General features: G+C 59.2%; 3 protein-coding genes across 5 annotated transcripts; 2 read left to right on the forward strand and 1 right to left on the reverse strand.

The window, feature by feature from the left end:
• Positions 1-231: 231 nt before the first annotated feature.
• CCR10 (C-C motif chemokine receptor 10) lies at positions 232-2,217 on the forward strand (the record flags this gene model as incomplete). Its single annotated transcript, XM_082678640.1, has 2 exons — positions 232-255; positions 1,111-2,217. The coding sequence occupies 2 exons, from the start codon at positions 232-234 to the stop codon at positions 2,176-2,178; spliced, it is 1,092 nt and encodes a 363-aa protein (XP_082534766.1). The 3' UTR covers positions 2,179-2,217.
• A 2,392-nt stretch (positions 2,218-4,609) lies between these two features.
• On the forward strand, positions 4,610-13,132 carry PLEKHH3 (pleckstrin homology, MyTH4 and FERM domain containing H3). 2 transcript variants are annotated; one of them, XM_082678657.1, is made up of 13 exons: positions 4,610-4,985; positions 6,995-7,050; positions 7,387-7,466; positions 7,565-7,756; positions 7,843-8,000; positions 8,112-8,232; positions 9,019-9,325; positions 9,911-10,118; positions 10,358-10,494; positions 10,783-10,915; positions 11,111-11,569; positions 11,849-12,040; positions 12,757-13,132. In XM_082678657.1, exons 1-13 carry the CDS (start codon positions 4,824-4,826, stop codon positions 12,928-12,930), a joined length of 2,379 nt encoding a protein of 792 aa, XP_082534783.1. In that variant the 5' UTR covers positions 4,610-4,823; the 3' UTR covers positions 12,931-13,132. The 2 variants fall into 2 exon arrangements, with proteins under 2 accessions (XP_082534783.1, XP_082534784.1); XM_082678658.1 differs by having other exon boundaries at positions 10,358-10,485.
• A 152-nt stretch (positions 13,133-13,284) lies between these two features.
• TUBG2 (tubulin gamma 2) lies at positions 13,285-19,045 on the reverse strand. Of its 2 annotated transcripts, XM_082678632.1 has the most exons (12): positions 18,802-19,045; positions 18,398-18,510; positions 18,026-18,193; positions 17,658-17,726; positions 17,240-17,319; positions 16,712-16,838; positions 15,606-15,692; positions 15,356-15,505; positions 14,788-14,940; positions 14,544-14,705; positions 14,196-14,420; positions 13,285-13,319 (listed from the first exon to the last, which is right to left on the reverse strand). In XM_082678632.1, the coding sequence occupies exons 1-11, from the start codon at positions 18,848-18,850 to the stop codon at positions 14,223-14,225; spliced, it is 1,356 nt and encodes a 451-aa protein (XP_082534758.1). In that variant the 5' UTR covers positions 18,851-19,045; the 3' UTR covers positions 13,285-13,319; positions 14,196-14,222. The 2 variants fall into 2 exon arrangements, with proteins under 2 accessions (XP_082534758.1, XP_082534757.1); XM_082678631.1 differs by lacking the exon at positions 13,285-13,319 and having other exon boundaries at positions 14,036-14,420.
• Between the last annotated feature and the right edge of the window lie 872 nt (positions 19,046-19,917).

The following is a 19,917-nucleotide window of genomic DNA, read 5'->3' on the forward strand; positions in this document are numbered from 1 at the left end:
AGATCACACAGGTGGCTGCAAACGACGATGTTACAAAACCCGTTCTTTTTCTACTGGCACGGTAAGGAGAAATTACTTTTTAGGACGTAGAATAGGAAAGTTAGGTAGAGACGGCCCACAGACCCTAATCCCCACCGCCCTCCTGGCCCTTCTCCCCGCCCCTTCCTTCCTGTCCCACTAGTTTAACTTCTGTACCCAGTGACTTTACCTCAGAAACCCGAGTAGCCAGAGATGGGGACTGAGCCCGCAAAGCAGGTGGGAGTGGGGGCAGGGGGGTAATGGTTACAGAGAGGGAGGGTAAGGTGAAGGGACGGGATTCTCTAGCTAGCACCAGGCCTCTGCCATGCTGTGACCTACCTAGGATGCCTGGAGCCCTCTGGGACCAGGGGCCCTCCAGATAGATCGGGCTGGTAATGAGACGCTGGGGTTGGGGGACGGGACTGGGGTTCAGAGGGAGGATGAACTGAACCTAAAGATCTAAGGTCCCAACTGAGCCCAGAAAACCTGAGCTCCAACCCTTACGACCCCCTTGTCATGAGTAGTTCAGTGCACCTGTACTGGAGGCTAAGAGGTGGGGGTGAGAAGGGGAGAAGGGAAAGGAGACATAGAAAACCTCTCCAGGCCAAGCATGGAGTCCAGGGACCAGGTCTCAGGCAAAGTCTGCATGTGGATGTTCTTCCAGGAGAGGGCGCTGCAGAAGAACTGAAGCGCTACGATTTATTAACAATACAGACACTCGGCCTGTGGAGAGCACACATGCTTCACATTCATTATCTTCCTTATTTCAAACAACCCTGCCGGGTGGGCTGGTCAGGATTTCTAATCTCGACATTATGTATTAGGCAACTGGAGAGCCAGAAAGAGCAAGTGATTCACTCAAGGTCACCGAGGAAGCTGGATGTAGAGGCAGGAGGGGTGCGAGGGAAGCCAAGGCCTGTCTGAGGGTGTGCTAAGAAGAGTGTGGAGAAGAGTTTATGTCTTCTCCCCGGGTACTGTACCATTGTACCTGGTCACACAGGAGCCCCCAGCTTGGAATGCATGTGTGGGAGGGGGAGGTGTGTGGTGGAGGCATGCCTCATAAGGTCTCTCTTCTCATTTTGGCCTTCCCAGGTCTCCTGGGGCCCCTACTCCGGGGACGATGAGGAGGCATACTCGGCTGAGCCGCTGCCAGAACTCTGCTACAAGGCCGATGTCCAGGCCTTCAGTCGGGCCTTCCAACCCAGTGTCTCCCTGACGGTGGCTGCGCTGGGTCTGGCTGGCAATGGCCTGGTCCTGGCCACGCACCTGGCGGCGCGACGCGCTGCCCGCTCGCCCACCTCCGCCCACCTGCTCCAGCTGGCCCTGGCCGACCTTCTGCTGGCCCTGACCCTGCCCTTTGCCGCAGCCGGGGCTCTGCAGGGCTGGAGTCTGGGAAGTGTCACCTGCCGCGCCATCTCGGGCCTCTATTCGGCCTCCTTCCACGCCGGCTTCCTCTTCCTGGCCTGTATCAGCGCCGACCGCTATGTGGCCATCGCGCGGGCCCTCCCAGCTGGACCGAGGCCCCCGGTGCCGGGCCGTGCACACTTGGTCTCAGTCATCGTGTGGTTGTTGTCGCTGCTCCTGGCGCTGCCTGCTCTCCTTTTCAGCCAGGACGGGCAGCGAGAAGGCCAGCGGCGCTGCCGTCTCATTTTCCCCGAGGGCCTCACGCAGACGGTGAAGGGGGTGAGCGCCGTGGCGCAGGTGGTCCTGGGCTTCGCGCTGCCGCTGGGCGTCATGGCGGCCTGCTACGCGCTCCTGGGCCGCACGCTGCTGGCCACCAGGGGGCCCGAGCGCCGGCGCGCGCTGCGCGTCGTGGTGGCCCTGGTGGCTGCCTTCGTGGTGCTGCAGCTGCCCTACAGTCTCGCCCTGCTATTGGATACTGCCGACCTCCTGGCGGCCCGCGAGCGGAGCTGCCCCGCCAGCAAGCGCAAGGATCTGGCACTGCTGGTGACCGGGGGCTTGGCCCTCGCCCGCTGCGGTCTCAACCCCGTGCTCTACGCCTTTCTGGGCCTGCGCTTCCGCCAGGACCTGCGGAGGCTGCTACGGGGTCGAGGCTGTAGTCCAGGGCCTCACCACCGCGGCCGCTGCCCCCTCCGGCCCCGCCTTTCTTCCTGCTCGGCTCCCACGGAGACCAACAGTATCTCCTTCTGGGACTACTAGGGCTGCGAATCAAGAGGAGGGGGGCGGGCTGAGGAAATGATTCCAGGGAGGGTAGCGGGAAGAGGGAGTAGGTGGGGGACACTGAGAAAGAGGTAGGGACATCAGGAATATGCTTCTGTACTTCGGCACATTAAACTGACAACATGGAAATGAGGGGCAACACAACAACTGTTACTATTTTTGACTCACCGGCTTGGAAGTGATTTGCAGCAGGGCAGAGCTGGTGGGTCCCCCACGGCCCCGCCCCTTCGCGCTCCGCCGCGCTTGGCTCTGAGTGGAAGGCGCTGAGAGCCTGGGTGGGGGTGAGGGGCTGCTGAGCCTGCTAAGGCTTTAGGCACTGACACCCCCTCCACCTTCACCCGGTCTCTGCCAACAGAGGTGAGGTGGGGAAGCTGGCAGGCGACGAGGGGCGAGCGTTCCTCCTGAAATAGTGTAAGAAAGAGCTTTCTAACAACCAGAGTGCTATCCAGTAATGGCTGCCTTAGCAAGTACCGAGTTCCCGGCCTCTGGAATGTTCCGGCTGAGGCTGTCGGGGACTGTGTGTGTGCCTATGCCTGGTGTGGGGGTAGGAACGGGGCCAGGAGATTCCCGTTTTGGGTTGGATTCGGTTACCACTCTACAGTCCCTTCTAAGGTTCGCTGGTGGAGAGAAAAAGTTATTTGAAAAGTTGAGTCGCAGTTTTTCACCTTGGAGAAAATCCAAGGAGAGAATTCCAATTTGCAAATTTCCAAAGAGTGGTTAGCACGGGCGGGGTGGGGGTGGGGTGACAGCCATTCTCCGTCTTCCTTGGGGACGGGCTCAGAGGGAATGTACTGAGCCTGCCGGAGAGAGGTTAGACAAGGGAAAGAACTTCCCTGCAGGCAAGGGCCTGGGATCCAGATAGGGAAGAGAGTATATGGTGTGGTGTTTCCATCCCTAGGAAGTCTCAGCGCAGGCCACTCTCATCTGGGGCGAGGGCAAGGCTGGGATGGTCTCTAAAGACATTGATTCCTGGTCTTTGTTTTACACAGTCACGACAGGCAGGAGGGTGTCCACGTGCGACAACTCTCGCAGTTTAATATCCGGTCAGCCAAGCTGCCCCGACCACTCCAGCCTGGAGTCTGGGGACCCAGGGCAAGAGGGGCGGAGCGTGGCGGGGATGTCTCCAGGGAGGCGCTGGCCTGTCGTCCCCGCCCTGTCCCGCCGCGCCCAGCTCCGGCTAGCCTTCCTTCTCGGAGTCTCCGGCGGCTGAGACCAAGAACCACGGCCTCCAGGGGCCAGGATCCAGGGAGGTCCCGGACACAGAGCCGATCTTCAAAGGGTCCCACACGCCAGTCACTGGGGGCCAACCTGGAACCCTCCACCAGTGATCTCAGGAATCGCCGCTGAGTCAGCAACGCACGCGCGCGCCCGCGGTCGCCCTGGCCCCGCCCCTCCTCTGGCCCCGCCCCGTCCGCTTAGAGCCTTGGTTAACCCCTTCCTACACAGAACCGCGGGATAGTCACCCTGAGGAGACTCCACTCCATTCGAAGACCACGGAATTCCCTAGAATCCGAAGTCACTCTCCCAACTGGAGTTCAGTGAGCTGTGCGCTCTACATTAGATTTTATTTCCGGCCTTGATCTGCACTCTCCCAGAGTCTCTTCCTCAGCTTCTTCACCTCAAGAGGAGGTGACTCAGATCGCGGAACTGGACTCCTTCATCCAGCGGCGGAGGGCTACCTCTAGGGCTGTGCTTGGCGCAGGTAGCTAAGGCGCTTTCCTTTCTCTGGAACCCTGAGACGAGACAGGGGTGCAGAGGGCAGCAGTCGGAGCCTTTCTCTATGCCCTATGGGCACTTTGTTCTCCAAAGCTCCTGCTCGAGTGCTTTTAATTTGTTGGTTGGTGAGCCAAGAGTTAAAACAAGAGCCTGAAGGCGGGCTTCCGTGACGTCCCTAGCAGTCCGTGTCCGACCTCCGAAGCGGGGGCGTGGCTAACATCGCATTGCCCCCTCCCTCCTTATTCCCCTGCCCCTCCCCGCTGTCACCAAGCCAGGGACACATGATGCAACCCGCCGCGGTTTCAGTAGCTTGATTGGTGGCCGCGCCCGGCGCCAGGCACAGGGATTGGGCAGAGGAGGCTGTGACGAAAACTGGACACAGCCCTGTAAAGAAGGGAGGAGAGAAAGAAGGGGGGGGGGGGCCGAAGGGGAGGGGGTTGGGGAGGCGGGGTCCCGGCACTGTGCTCGCGCCCCTAGCGCGCCAGTCCCGGGGCTGCAGGGAGCGCAGCGCGCTCGGCCCGGGCCCCGGCCACCGGACGCCCTACCGGACACGACCCTCCCTGGAGCTTGGACAACTGCCCACCTCGGACACTGCACCGGACACTGCCCCCCACAGGGCTGGACACTACAACGGACACTACTTCCCAGCTCCGGACATTGCTCCCTCCTCCCCCACCCCCGCTTCCCCCCTCCCCCTCCGGGGGCCCAGACTCTGAGCCCCCCGCAGGCTCTAGCTAGCGACCCCTTGCACCCCAGAGCCAGACACCGCCTCCTCCCAGTCCCCCTCTCCCTTTCCCTCCTCCCTCCTCATCTTTCCCCCCGCTCGGGTCGGAGCCCCGCCAGTTTCTCCGACCCCCTGCAGCTCGGCCCCGGCTGCCCGCACCCCAATCCCCCGGCTGCTCGCCCGGATGCCTCTCCCCGGAGGATTGTGGTGGCTCCTCTGCTGCCGTCGAGGCTTTACTCTTCTGCACCGGGACTACGGGGACGGCGAGCTTAGCGGGGACGGGGACGAAGACGAGGACGAGGAGACCTTTGAGCTACGGACCCCGAGTCCAGCGGGCGGCGGGAGGGTAAGTCCCGGGGGGTTTGAAGCCTTGTCTCAATCCCTCTCACTACAACCGGCCGTCACGCCTGATCCTGCTCCAGACTCGAGCCAAGCGCCGTGCTCTTGCGGACTGGGGACTCGGGAGACGTTTTTGCCTGGGGGCCAGAAGCCCCCGAGAGCTCAAGCAGCAGCCCGCCTCGGGATGTGCCTGTGGGCCTCGCGCAGCACGCTGGGCGCTGTCCACCTGCTGGGGGCCCTGAGGCAGGGGAGGCGTCACGCCTGGCCCGACCTGGCCCAGCCTCTCCCTTCCCCGCTGGGCCCGCGTCCCATCCCGTCTCCTTCCGCCTCCGCCAGCGCCGAGGAATGTGGCGAGGCCGGCTGGGCGGCTCGGACACCTGGGTCCGCTCCGCTTCCAATTCATGAGCACTGAGCGCTGGGCCCAGATGCGGGAGTTCCCGCCGCGGGGACCTGGGCAAGGGGAAGCAGGCATCCTCAGACTGGGGTCCGTGGCGGGGACACCATGGAGAGGGAGTTGGGGGCCACAACTCTCCGAGGACCCCTCATCATTACCCTGACACTCAGGGCCTCCCTGGTGAGGCTCCTGGGGAATCCCTGAGGGAATGGTGAGGGACACTCGGCTCCCGGGTTTTGTCGAATCTCCCCGTGGCGAAACTGAGGCTCTATCGGTGTGGGAGACCATCATCCCCTGACGTCCCCTCTCTGATGTCCCTGCACGCCAGCAAGCAAACTTCGGGCAACCAGACTCGCGTGTGCTGTGGCCTGGGTCAGGCTCCCTTCCCCCGCTCAGGGGTCCCCAGCAGGCCCGGTGGCTCAGTGCCCGGGTGGGGCGGGCTGCGCCGCTGGGGCCGGCGCCAGCACCTGGCGGAGGCGGAGGGCGGATAAATATAGAGGGGGGGCGGGGAGGGAGGGAATCAGGGGACTGCGATTAGGGGAGCTGGTCTAAGAGAGGGGTCAGCACCTGCCCTTATGGTGGTGTGGCTGAGAGCCCCTCTCAGACCCTCCAGAAGATAAGAGGATCTGTGCCCCCGAAGGCACAGGACCCAGGCGTCCCCAAGGTTCCAGCCTGAGCAGGGTCGGCTTTGTGAACCACTGCCATTGCCTCCCTCATGCTCCACCTCCACCACCGCCCCCCTCCTCGGAGCTTGGGGACAGGTGTCCCTGGCCCCCTTCCCCCACCTCCCCCTCCTGACTTTAGCTGCCTGGATGCAATGGGACCATGGCACAGTTCCCGCCTGACCTGGCTCCTGGCAGGGTTTTAGGCCTTTCTTAGACCCCAGTCTACAGTAGGAGTTCCAGGGCACAGGGAGTGTGGTAGGGGGAGGGCAAGATCCGGGACTGTACCTCCCAAGGAGAGTATTCTTCAGCCTGGCCTGAGCCCCAGCAAAAGGACAGCGTCTTTACTTCCTACTGAGTTTCAGGGGTCCCTGTGGGAGGGTATAAGAAGCTCTTGGAGAAAGCCCTATACCGAAAGGGTCCCTCTTCCCTTCCTTCACCTCCGTGCCTACTGCCTGCCTGCCAGCCTGAGCGCCCGCCAGCCAATGAAGGGAGGTGAGGAGGAGGGGGTGACTTCGACTGCCAGAGCAAGAAAGGACTTCATCCACCTCTCCCTCTTCACAGATGGGAACCTAAGGCCCAAAGACTCGAACAGGCTTGCCAGGGTTCCTCAGCAAGTTTGCAGATCCGAGTTAGCGGTTGAGCCGGTATTAGAACCCAGGTCTCCTGACTCTCTGCCCAGTGCTTTTTCTACTCTACCCCAACACCTGATTGCCTCTTTAAAGAGTCACAGAGACCAGGCGAGAGTCTTGGCTTTTTAGCTTGGGCTGTTCTGTAGAGACTGGTGGAAGGGGCTAGCCCAGTGGCTTCATTCAGCTCGCTCGGTCACAGTCACAGTCACAGTCACCATCCCACTCCTTGATTCCCCAATCCTCTGAGCAGGACTGTCCTGGGCCAGAAGCCACTGGCATCCTGGGAGGAGGGTTCTTAGCCTGAGGGCCGCCCTGCCTGTTTCCCCAGGGCCCCCTGGATGTGACGCTGACTCAGCCTGTGAGGAGCGGTCCAGTCTCAGACAGGTGAACTCAGCCCCTGCGTCCCATGGTCTGGGACCCCCATGTTCACCGGCTTCCCTCCCACGGTTGTGCAATAAGGGAAAGGCCTTACGCCGGACGCTGTGGTTTGGCCGGGGTCCCGGGGGGCGGTCCGGCTGGGGGCGCGGGGAGGAAGGGGGGGTTCAGGCTATTTCTGGTGCGAGGTCAGAACGGCCCAGCAGTTCCCACAGCCTGGGGGAGGGGTGCCCAGCCCGGGGAGTAGGCACCCCTCGCTGTCTGGGGAGCCCTTAGAGAGGAGCCTCCTGGAGGCGGGGTGCAGGACCGGCAGGCTTGCCCAAACCTCGCTCCCTTCTTGCCCAGGCTGCAAAGCTGGGAGGAGACACGGAGCCTCATCCCGGAGAAGGGGCCGTCAGAAGACGACCCAGACGTCGTCGTGAAAGGTGGGGATCCACCTCATGCGCTCTAGAGGCCCCAATCCCAATCCTCCACGGGATAATGTCTTCTCCTGCCGATCCCCTTTCCCTCTTTCTCCCCGCAGGTTGGCTGTACCGCGAGCCCCGCGGAGGAGGGGCGCGGCCCTGGTTGCCCCCGCGCCGAGCCTGGTTCGTGCTCACCCGGGACTCCTTGGACCAGTTCAGCAGCAGCGGGAAGGGGGCGCGGCGCCTCGGGAGCCTCGTGCTCACCAGCCTGTGCTCGGTGACCGGCCCTGAGCGCAGGCCCAAGGAGACCGGTGAGACCTCATGGGGATTCTCCTACCTCCCTAGGTAGCTGCCCCAGCCAGCCCTGATTGACCTCCGCGGCCTCTCTTTCCCCCAGGTCTGTGGTCAGTGACCGTGTCTGGCCGGAAGCATAGCGTCCGGCTCTGCTCGCCCCGCCAGGCTGAGGCAGAGCGCTGGGGGGTGGCGCTGCGCGAAGTGATAGCCTCTAAGGCGCCGCTGGAGACCCCCACCCAGCTGCTGCTCAGGGACATTCAGGTGCGAGGGAGGGAACTCCATGGACAAAGAGGAGGGTGGTGGACCCATAAACTTTCTGGGTTCATGGTGAGCCCCCTTCTCCATCACTTTGATCATTTCCATGGCCTCTAGGAGAGTTATGGGGACCCGGAAGCTGTGGCCCTTATTTACAGACGGAACCCAATTCTGAGGCACACTAGTGGGGCCCTGTATGCCCCACTCCTGCCCCTGCCCTACGGAGTCAGTGCCCCAGGTGAGTGTTGCCATGGCCCAAGTCCCTTGGATGGGGAATCTGAATGCCTCACCTGATAGGGATCTAGGAGTCCTCAGGGGGCCTACCCAGCCCCTCATTTTTCAAAGGATGAAGATGAAACCAGAAGCTGAGCAGACTGGTACCCAAGGTAGAGGGGGAGGAAAGCCAGCACAGAAAGTAAAGGCTCCCTTTGACCACCTTCTCTGGATCTCATTCTGACTATTGATGTTCCTTCATGAGTTTTTTACACTCTCTATTTTGTTCTTTCATTATACTCTCAACACCATGGCATACTGCCTTTACAAGTGGTGGAAAAGCCACCACCTTGGGAGAATGTGCTGACCTCATTTAGTTATACTTCTCCCCAAAAGGGAATAGTGACAGGCCCAGGTCCTCAAGCTAGAGGATTAAGGGGAGCTGGGAGAAGAACCCTGGTTTTCTGACTCGCGGTCCAACCTGTTTTCTGGCCCATGGTGATAGCTGTCGGTACAATTACAGAATCTGAAGGTTGACCCTGTGTCCTTATAGTCCATCCATCCAAGCTACTAACTCAAAGTGCAGCCTTAGGGGATCTGGAGGGGGAGATTCCCGGGAGGCAGGGGTTGAATTTGGCTCTGTGGGGACGATTGCTTTCCCTTCACTCTTCCTGTCCTTCGCACTCTCCCCTCCTTGCCACCCCTGTCCCCTTACACTCCCTCTGACCTTCCCCTGGTTCACACCTTCCTCCCAGGGCCCAGCTCTGTGTCCCCTCTCCAAACCGTCCCTCCGCCCCCGCCGTCCCCGCAGGTCCGGGCTACGCTCCCTTGCGCGAGGAGGCGGTGCGGCTGTTCCTGGCGCTGCAGGCCCTGGAGGGGGCGCGGCGCCCCGGGCCCCTGATGCAGGGTGTGCTCCAGACCTGCCGGGACCTGCCTGCGCTCCGAGATGAGCTCTTCCTGCAGCTGGCTAAGCAGACCTCGGGCCCCGCAGGCCCCCCCGGGCCTCCAGCCACCCAAGACCCCGCGGCCCTGCGGTACTGGCAGCTCCTCACTTGCATGAGCTGTACCTTCCGGCCTGGTGGGCCTGTACGGGGGCACCTCCTGGGGCATCTGGAGAGGTGAGAGGGGAGGCGTGGGGGTAAGGCCAAGGCAAGGGATCTAAGGGGCTGGAAAAGAATGGCAGGTCTTTCCAAAGAGTTTGGCAGATGGAGAACTTGGACCCAGACAAGGGAAGGGACTTGCCCCAAGGTCAGGGCTCTGCTAACATGCATAGTGCCTTTGTGGGAATTACAAGATCATACACCACTTGCGGGCAGAGGAATTACAAAAAGCCTCCCGCTTTGGGCAGCAGAATTATTAAAAGGCTGTTTTTCTCGGAGCTGATGCAGTCCAGCGCCAGGGCTTTTAGGTTGGAAAGAGGAATGCGGCTGGAGTTTGGATTTCAACCCAAAGGAGGGTCATGGAAACTTTGGGAAGTGGGAGGAGGCAGTAAGGAGAAAGCTGCCAGGGGCCTTAGAAAGTAATTCTGCTCCATACAGAGCATCAGGGTAGATTCAGAAGAGCTGGCCACGCTGCCTTCAAGGAACTTAGAGTTGGAGGGGAGAGAATCGGCGAGGCGAAATAAACTATAAAGTAAGAAGGCAATAGGGTGGAGGTGAAGGAAAGCCCTTGGAGCACTGACTCTCCAGTTCTCCCTAACCCAGGACTGAGCAGGCGCTTCCGGACTCGGAACTGGCGGAATATGCGCGCTTCATACGAAAAGCGCTGGGCCGGACGCGCGGCCGGGAGCTGGTGCCCTCGCTGGCAGAGATTTCCGCGCTGAGCCGACGGCAGGAATTGTTGTGCACCGTGCACTGTCCGGGGGGTGGTGCCTGCCCTGTGGCCATAGACTCCCACACCACGGCGGGAGAGGTAAGACCACAGAGAAAACCCCTGAAACCTCAGCCTTTCTCCCAGCTTCCCATGCCTGGCTCTCCTGGTGCCTGGGCCTTAGGGTTTGCCCGAGTCTGAGAGTCATCAGTTGGGTAACGGCTGTGTGTGGCGGGACTAAGAGACCTGAAAGACCCCTCCAGTTGGACCCCTTCAGAAGTACTGGCAAGACCCTTGCGCGGTCTGGGTCTGACTTTCCTCTTATGTTCTCACTCCTCCAGGTTGCTCGAGAGCTGGTGGGGCGGCTGGGCTTGACCCGGAGCCGCAATGCATTCGCGCTGTACGAGCAGCGAGGGCCCCAGGAGCGAGCCCTGGCCGGGGGGACTCTCGTGGCCGACGTGCTCACCAGGTTTGAGAAGTAAATGTCCAGCCCCAGCCCTGCTCTCCGTTAGCCTATTCGCCTCTCGGCTTCGGTCAATCCCTAAGCAAACGTTTACCGAGCGCCTGCCACTTGCCCGGCACAATTTCACTGGTTCACAGACGGATTCTTGTCCGCCGGCGGTTTGCAGTCTGGCTTCAAGGCTTGCCTCCTCTGTCCATTCCGCCCGGGCCCCGCCCCAAACATCTGGCCCCGCCTTTTTCCCCTGGGCCCGCGCCTTGGGGGCCCCTGCTTCCCGGACACATCGCGGCGTTCTTTATTCTGCAGCTTGGCGGTGGAGGAAGCCGGGCTGGAGGACCCGCCGGACTCCGGATGGAGACTGTGTCTGCGTCTTCACGGACCTCTGCACCCTGAGGGACTGTCCTCAGACGGTCACGAACTGCCCTTCCTCTTTGAGCAGGTGAGGATCTCTGGCATTCACGCCCAGCGAAGACCCGCGAGCCTGAACCCCTCCGTTTCTGGGCCATCGCATTTCGTCGTTATGGCAACCCCGGGGGAGGCGGTGCTCGAACCCAGACCTCAGGTTCCACACCCCTGGGTGTCTTCGAGACGGTACCCCGCCGCTCCCGCGCTGATGACCCCTGCCTCCCCGTAGGCTCAAGCTCTGCTGCTGCGCGGCCGTCCGTCCCCGCCCGACGACACGCTGCGCGCCCAGGCGGCGCTGCGCCTGCGGAGCCTGCACCGAGACTTCTCCCCGCGGGCGCCTCTGCCGCGCCTGGACCGCTTGCTGCCCACCCCGGCCCCGCCGCGTGAAGACCCTCTCCGCCCGGTGCCCAGGCCTCCCCGCTCCGCCGCCCTGCTGGCCGGGGCAATCTGGAGTCCGGCCCTGGCCAAGAGGCGGGCGGAGCGGGCCCGGCGCGGCGGGGCCGGCCGCACGGCGGGAAGCGTGGCCCGCGAGGGAGGAGGTGGCGCCGGCACAGCGGCTGCTGTGCTGGGAGGCTGGAAGCGGCTACGGGGCATGGGCCGAGCTGAGGCTATGGCTGCCTACCTGGCTCTGGCGGCGCAGTGTCCAGGGTTCGGCGCTGCTCGGTATGACGTTCTGGAGCTGAGCACGGTGAGGGGGAGAAGGGAGAGGGGGACTCTGGCGGCCCGAGCCCCACACCTTTGCCCCAGAGCCATAGGCCCCCATTGTGGGTCACTTCACTCCCTACACCCAGCACAGCTGCCCATTCTCAAACCCCAGGAGTCACTGGCCCTGGGGCCCTCACCTCTGTGGAGCTGTGGATTATAGGGGGGGGACCAGGAAACTTCTTGCTCACAGCCATCTCCCCACACCAAAAATAATGCTGCAGGGTCCCCTCCTTCCACCCTGACTCTGCCTGTCTGTCCGCAGGAGCCTGGTGGGGGCGCTCCACAGAAGCTATGCCTGGGCCTGGGAGCCAAGGCCATGTCCCTCTCCCGACCGGGTGAGACCCAGCCCGTTCACAGTGTCAGCTATGGCCGTGTGGCCGCCTGCCAACTAATGGGCCCCCACACCCTGGCATTGAGGGTGGGAGAGAGCCAGCTCCTCCTGCAGAGTCCCCAGGTGAGTGGGAAGAGGGTGTAGAAGGAGGAAGGAAGGGAAAGGATGTCAAGAAACATTTATTAAGCATTGAGCATGGGCCAGGTACAGCTCTAGACCCTGGGGATCCAACAGTGATCAAAGACAAACTAAAGGAGCTTACATCAGAGCCAGCGATCAGACACTAAAGGAATCAAAGACTTTTTTTCTTTTTTTTTTTCCAATTTTTTTGGCCACACCAGGTGGCAGGCGGGATCTTAGTTCCCTGACCAGGGATGGAACCCAGGCCCCCTGCAGTGGAAGTGTGGAGTCTCAGCCACTGGATAGCCAGGGAAGTCCCCTCAAAGACTACTTAAAACAGTGACAAATGCTATGAAGGAAAGGGTAGTGAGACAGGAGGTGATTGGAGGGGGCCATAGCATTAGGTAGGACGGTCAGGAAAAGATACGCAACAACAGTGACACTTAAGCTATTAGCCAAAGGAAGATCTGCGGGCACAGCATTCCAGGTAGAGGGACTTGCAAGTGCAAAGGCCCTGAGTTGAGAATAACCTTAGGATATTATAGGAGCAGAAAGAAGCAAGTATGGTTGGCACATTGTGAGTGAGGGAGAGTGATGATGAGGAAGGAAAGATTGTAGGGGGCAGCTCATGTAAGGCCTTGGGAAGGAGCCTGGGTGGAGGTTAAGAAAAAGGAGAACCCAGTGGCCCCTTGTGTACTCTGACCTCTGCCCTCCCTTAGGTGGAAGAGATCATGCAGCTGGTGAATGCCTACTTGGCCAACCCCTCCCCTGCGAGGCCCAGCAGTAGTCCTCCTCCATGCCAAGACCTGCCAGACACCTCCCCTCCCAGCCAGCACCCGGGCCTGGACGAGCCCCAGGGACAGTCTGGCTGTTTGGGGCAGCTGCAGGACTGAGCTTGCCAAGAGGTCACGACCTCCCTCTTGCCTCCATCCTGGACTTGGACTGCTCTGCGATTTCAGGGAACCATGGACCCTTTTGGCCCTGCAGGGACAGGGCACACCCCACACCCAAGGGCTGCAATGGGTGCAGACAATTTTCTAGTTTGTTTCTTAATTTATTTGTAGAAGAGAAGACACACACACACAAATTCCTTATTTACACAAACCTTTGCTGCTGTGGGAGTGTTGTCAGTGGGACAAGGTGGAGCCCCAGAGCTCAGAGCTCCACCTCCGGGGATGCCCACACTCTGGGCTTTTACCAGCACTGAGGGGAGTCTGAACACCGCAGGGCTCCACCCTCCGTGACCTTCTGGATTTCACCTCCTCCTGGCCCGTAGGCTGCCCTAGGGTGGTGGGGGGGGGCAGGCAAGAGGACAGTTTTGGAAGCTGGCAATCACCCTTCTTCCACCGAGTGGCATAGGGGTGGCCTCTTGGCATCCCTGAGGCCCGAGGACAGTGAGTCATCAGGACTGACACTACCCAGTCCTACCCTGGTGTCCAGCTTCTGGGTCTTGGTTGGGTCCATCTTTAATGTGCCCACTGCTTTGGGACTGGAACGGAAGAAGCTTGGGGCAGGATCAGACCCAAGAGCTTCTCTGGCACAGATAAAGAATTTATCAGGATGGGCTCAGCCCTACTTTTATCAGATTGGGCTGAATTAGATCGACCCCTGAGGATCTAATCGCCTTGTGCCTGGGAATAGAGTCTTGGCTTTCCTGACCCGCTCAGAATGCTGCAGGCCGTCCTTCAGTAGCCTCTGCCCTGAGTGGAGGAGGCTGGGGCACTATGGGCAATACTGATCCACCCTGGGGCAGGAGCTTAGGCACTGAGGAGACAGCAGGCATCAGTAATCCTCTATAGTCTTGAGAGTAGGACTGGCTCCAGAGCAGCTTGGTTCTAGGTAAGGGATGCTCATGGAAACAGCGGACACACAAAGACCGGGACTCAGCTAGAGCAGGTAAAGGCCACCCTACCGACATATGCCTGGGAACTGTGGGGCACCAGGGAGATACTTTTATCGTCCCCCATATTCACAGACCAAGCCTGACTCTACTCACAGTGCAGCTTTATTACTTTATTAGAGCTAAATAAGCATATCAAGGGCCAGGCATGGAAGGGAGGAAGCAGGGCCGACTCCTGGGCTGAAGAAGAACCTAGAAAGGTTGTTGGTGAGGGGAATTTGGACCAGAGGGACCAGGCATGATGGGGGCTGTGCTTACTGTCCAGCGGGTGCAGTGGGGAGGAAGTCACTGCTCCTGGGTGCCCCAGGAGATGTAGTCGGGCCGCGTGGCTGCATGGTACTCGTCAATGAGCTCCTGCACGACCTCCCTGGACCTGTCCAGCTCGTCAAAGTTCTCCTTGAAGATGTCCTCCTTGCGGAACTGCTCCAGGAAGGCCTCCCGCTTCCGCAGCTTGTCGTACTGCTGGCAGGAACTTTCAAAGAGCTGCAAGAGATGGAAATCTCCAGGAGCCAGTGCAAGATAAGGGGTTGGAATGGATCTGGGGGAGAATGAGGAAGGTGGCTAGTGGAAGAGAGTGGCCAAAGAAGACCAGGAGGCTAGGCTCACCGAGGAGATGCTGGTGTGGTTGGCCATCATGAGCCCGCTGACCCTGTGGGCAGAAGGCAGGTAGGGCGACTTTCTGGACAGGGCCACCTGGATGCTGGCTGGGCCCCAGGGGATGAAGTTGGCCAACTTCCGTTCCCGGATCCTCTGCAGGCTCTTGTGCACCTGGGGTGGGCACAGGAGTGGTGGTGGTAGCCTCTCCTCTACCCCGTGGGCTCTGGGGGTAGAACGAAGGGGCCTCACCTACCTGGGTGGGGTCCACCTCCCCCTGGATGATGTTGAGGATGGCGATGTAGCAGTGGTTGGTCTGGCGATCCCGGCCCGTGGACACCATCACGTTCTTGGGCTGCAGGAGCCTCCTCATGACATCCAGGACCGTGGTCTTCCTCACGCTGGCCACCTGAGGGGACAGTGGCCACAGGGCAGGCCAGCACTCAGGGCACAGTCGAGAAACGCATGGACAGAGAGCAGCAGGCAACACACGTCCCCGTCAGACGCGGGGTAGTTTGGCCTCTGGGGGGAGTGTCCTTAGATTCAGGTCCACACTGAGCCTCTGCTGTGGGATCAGGGATCTCAGTCCTCCCGAGCTCAGCAAACCCATACCCTTGTGCAGCAGCATCAGCAGACCCCGTACAGCCCGGGCCCTGCAGGGAGCCCCAGGCAGAGGGAAGAGGAGAGCCAGTCAGCCAGGAGGTCGCCCAGCCTGTGCCAGTCCCTGAGCGCAGGGCCTCTGGGGGCTGCACGGGGCAGCTCCGGGTGCAGCAGGAAAAGAGAAAGGCAAGTCAGGGCCTGCTGGGCCTGCGGGCTGCTCTTACCGACTGGTCCGTGGTGAGGGGTGTGTAGCCGGTCATGAGGAAGTGGAGCCGTGGTGTGGGAATGAGCGAGGCGATGAGGCCGATGAGGTCGTTGTTCATGTAGCCGGGGTAGCGCAGGGTGGTGGTGCTGGCCGACATGATGGTGGACACCTGGGGACAGGGGTGCTGTGTCAAGGGCCTTGTCCTGGGAGGCCTCCCTTCCCCCGATGGCGGGGTTCCAGTCCAAAGGAGTCTAGGAGTGAGGGCTCACCAGCTGGTTGATCTGAGAGAAGGATGGGTTCTGGATGTGCAGGCGGTCTGTGGCAATCCGGTTCAGGGCTGTGTTGTCCAGCACCACCTGGGGGGACAGAAGAGGGTCACGGCACCTTTTTGAGGAGAAAGGGGGCAGAGAAATAAGTTATTTGCTTAGTCCGCCTCTAAACTCCAAAACTAGGAAGAAGTCCAAAACTAGGAAGTAGGTGTGCTAATTTAAAGGGCATGTACTGTCTCTGGGGCATCAGGAGACACGTTTCTACCACCCAGTGCATTAAACAAATATTTAATTGTCCAACATGTGCCAGGCATGGTGCCTAGAGAAACTATGGAGAGTAAAACAGGCATGGTCTTCCCCCTCACCACATCTATAGTCTAGAGGAGGGAGACCGACATTAAATATAAAACAACAGAAAAGTATAGTTATAGCCTGAAATATGCACAAAGGAATTTGACCTTGTCTGGGTGGTCAGGGAAGGTTTTGCCAAGAAAGTAACCCTTGGGCTGAGAATGTAAGCATGAGTAGGCATTAAACAGGCTAAGTGGAGCGGCTTCCCTGGTTGCGCAGTGGTCAAGAATCCGCCTGCCAATGCAGGAGACAAAGGTTCGAGCCCTGGTCCGGGAAGATCCCACATGCCGTGAAACAACTAAGCCCGTGAGCCACAGCTACAGAGCCTGTGTGCCACAACTACTGAAGCTCGCGCACCTAGAGCCTGTGCTCTGCAACAAGAGAAGCCACCGCAATGAGAAGCCCACACACCACAACAAAGAGTAGCCCCGCTCGCTGCAACTTGAGAAAGCCCGTGCGCAGCAATGAAGACTCAACGCAGCCAAAAATAAAATAAATTAGTTAATTAATTAAAAAAAGAAAAACAGGCTAAGTGGAGACACGTGGGGGCGTGTTATTCACTTTGCTGAGAGTCTTGCTGCCTAAAGGGACTATAAGAAACTTGGGATCAGGTCCTTATTTCATAATTTGGTCCACCAGGTATGGCTTTGTTGGTCCTCTGTTCTCTGGGCAAGGGCTTGGGAAGGGCAGGGTGTAGATGTCTCTCTGGTTTGGGGAGGTTGACCAAAGCCCCCACTCCCTCCTCGCATGCTCACCACACAGTCTGCATTCTGGGTCAGCCTTTTGAGCGTGAGCAGTGAGTTGTAGGGCTGGACCACCACATCACTCATCTCATCCTGGTTGGGAAACACTGAGTATGTCTGCACCAGCTTCTTGGGGTACCTGGGGGTAAGGAAGAGGGAAAGGGGAAGGTGACATAGTGAATTGGAAGGACTCTCATCACTGCCCATCTCTATCTTCTCTAGGGATAACAGGGGCCATTCCTTTCCAAGTGCCACCAACGTCTTATACAAAAGGGGTGAGGGCAGAACCGAGTCTTCAGAGCCTAGAAGCCAAAAAAGATAAGCCTAAGGCATCAAACCTCATAGGTCCCCTTCTCCCCCTAGGCAAACCCCCCACCTGGGAGTTACTGCTTCCAAGATGTTCCCTGGGTGGCTCTGTTCCTACCTATGACTCAAAGGTGGTAGTGGCAGGCCTTCCAGTCCGAAAGAAAAAAGCGATAAAAAGGAAAGACATTACCCAGGGAAACAGGGCTAATGCCCTCTCCCCAAACACAGGCTTACCTGTCATTCAGTCGCTCTAAGAGGTAGGAACCCAGGCCAGAACCAGTTCCCCCAGCGATGGAATGACACAGCACGAAGCCCTGCAAGGGAGGGATGGAGAGGCAGCCTCCAGGGACCTGGCAGAGAGGCTTCAGGCTTGTGTCATTCCCCATTCCCAGCACGCTAATGTGTCAAGGCTTCCTCTATGTCCATCCAGACTGAGGCTCCTTGAGAAGGAAGGAGCTGATGCCATCCAGATTGGGATCTCCTTGAGGACAAGGACCGTACCTTATTTACCTCACTATCTCACATCTGATACTCAATGGAAGAGTTTTGAATTGAATTGCCCCCATCACACATCTGATCAGGCTACCTCCTGACCTTTCCCCAGCACTTTTCAGCTTCTTCCCCACCCCCCCCCCCAGGGGGGCAGCCTCACCTCTAGGCTGTCACTTCCATCTGCTTCTCGGTCTATGATGTCAAAGATGTCTTCATGGATTTTCTCACCCTGTATAGACACATGAGGAGGGAGGATGAGGATGAAATTTCTGGAAAGCATCTCTTTTCAGCACCAATAATTCTACTGTCGGACACTGCTGCCACCTCAAACAGAGGGCTATGTCCCTCCCCCAAGAAATGCTACTTTGCAGATGGTTTGCACAGTTTACATCAACCTCTCTCTGGCTGTCCCTCTTATCAGGGTAATACCCTTGTCTCTTGTCAGTGTGGTCAAATTCCCAGACTGCTTGGGCCTGCCTTGCCCCAGGAAGGGAACATCAAGAATCTCTGGGGTGGCCACCTGGATACCTGGGAGAATCCGCTGGCCCAGTTGTTGCCAGCTCCTCCTCCATGCTCTGACAGGTAGATGTTCTCTGGGTTGTAGAGCTTGGCATAGGGGGAATTGAGGATGGAATGGATCACCCGCGGCTCCAGGTCCAGCAGCACCGCCCTGGGGATGTAGTGCTCATCGTCTGCCTGTCAAGGAGAGTCCAGGATCGGGCCCAATAAGCTCGGGCCCACCCACTCCTCCAGTCCTCCCAACTCTGGCTCCTGCCTGCCCTCCCTCTTCAAGCCAGCCGCCCTGGCTCCTCTGCCCAGCGGGTTTCCAGTACCAAGCCACTGCCCTTCCCTTCAGGCCCCCTGGGCCACTACCGGCCCTGGCCAAGTCGCTGGGGGCACCTGGTAGAAAAAGACGTCCTTGCGGTCAGTGCCTTCGGTGGCGAACTCCTCCACGATGCCCTCGGGGCTGATACCATGCTCGGCGCACAGCTGTTTCCAGAACTCGAACCCAACTGGGGGGAGAGGAGAGACGCCTGGATCTGCTAGAGCCGTAAGGCCTCAGGAGCCCAGGGTGAGGCTCAGAGGCTGTCACTCTCAGAGGGTGGGCCCAAGAGTCTGGGAGCCGTGACAGCCGGGGGCTGGAGGCAGGGCTCTCGGTCTGGGGTCCGGGGCTTGGTTCATCATGCGCAGTAGGGCAGGGGGTTCATGGAAAGGAAAGCGGGGGCTGGAGGATGCGAAGCACTCGGGTGGGACCCGAAGGGGCAGAACCGGAGACTGGCTGGGCCCGGCGATCGTTCGCTCACTCTGGTTGCCGCACTGGCCCAGTTGCAGGGTGATGATCTCCCGGGGCATTGCTTTTCAGACGAGGGCGCGCCAGCCCGTCCGGGCCCAGCGGGAGTCACGGCAGGGACTAATGCCTGGCAGCTGGACGCGCAGGACGTGGGGAGCGCGCGCTCTCTTCGGCTTTTGACGCGGATGCTCGGTCTGCGCGTGTGCAGTGCGGGCCTCCCCTCGGCCGGCGGCCGCGGAGCCCAACCTGGGCATCTTCTCCCCCACAGCAGTTGCAGCTGGAATTCCGCACAGGCGCAGAGTGAGGCCACGCCCCTCCTGCCCACCCACCCCAGCTCCGCGTCTGCGTAGTGAGACTTGCCAGGCCGCGGGGTAGCGACTGGGTGTGGGGGAGGGGAGGGGAGGGGAGGGGCGATTCAGGTGTCTGGAGTCAGCCGCGCTTCACAGGTAGGTGAGTGGTTCTGCCCTCTCTGCTAGGTAGAGGGGCTGGATTCAAGCCAATTTTCTTCTTTTAAATTTCTATTTTTAAATTAAAGGTACCTAACAAAATTTACCATTTTAACCATTTTAAACTACAATTCTGTGGGATTAAGTACATACACATTCTGCAACTGCCACCACCATTCATCTCCAGAACTGTCACCTTCCCAAGCTGAAACTGTACCCCTTGAACAGTAACCCCGCCCCCATCGCCATTCTACTTTCTGTCTCTACGAATTTGACTACTCTAAGTAACTCATATAAGTGGAATCACACCGTTTTGTCCTTTTGTGTCTGTCTAATTTCATTTAGCATAATGTCATCAAGGTTAGTCCATGTTACAGAATATATCAGAATTTTATTCCTTGTTAAGGCTGTATAATATTCTGTTGTATGCATATACCACATTTTGTGTTTAATCCATCCATCCATGGACACTGGAGTTGCTTCCACCTATTAGCTATTGTGAATAATGCTGCTATGAACATGAGTGTACAAATATCTGTTTGACTGCCTACTTTCAGTTCTTCTGGGTATATGCCCAGAAGCGGAATTGCTGGATCATAGGATAATTCTGTTTACTTTTTTTGAGGAATTGCTATACCATTTTCCACAGTGGGTGCACCATTTTACATTCCCACCAGCAATGC

This window comes from Grampus griseus (genome assembly GCF_964374135.1).
Source record: "Grampus griseus genome assembly, chromosome: 20".
Classification (NCBI taxonomy): domain Eukaryota; kingdom Metazoa; phylum Chordata; class Mammalia; order Artiodactyla; family Delphinidae; genus Grampus; species Grampus griseus.

Bases quoted from the DNA above. Each gene is read 5' to 3' on its own strand.
- PLEKHH3 (XM_082678657.1), top strand. From the start codon at position 4,824: ATGCCTCTCCCCGGAGGATTGTGGTGGCTCCTCTGCTGCCGTCGAGGC. The intron at 9,326-9,910 runs GTGAGAGGGGAG...TCCCTAACCCAG, and splicing joins CTCCTGGGGCATCTGGAGAG to GACTGAGCAGGCGCTTCCGG. The intron at 10,916-11,110 runs GTGAGGATCTCT...GCCTCCCCGTAG, and splicing joins TGCCCTTCCTCTTTGAGCAG to GCTCAAGCTCTGCTGCTGCG.
- TUBG2 (XM_082678632.1), bottom strand. From the start codon at position 18,850: ATGCCCCGGGAGATCATCACCCTGCAACTGGGCCAGTGCGGCAACCAG. The intron at 15,506-15,605 runs GTGAGCCCTCAC...CCCTGTCCCCAG, and splicing joins TCTCTCAGATCAACCAGCTG to GTGTCCACCATCATGTCGGC. The intron at 14,941-15,355 runs GTAAGAGCAGCC...CTGTCCCCTCAG, and splicing joins CCCTCACCACGGACCAGTCG to GTGGCCAGCGTGAGGAAGAC.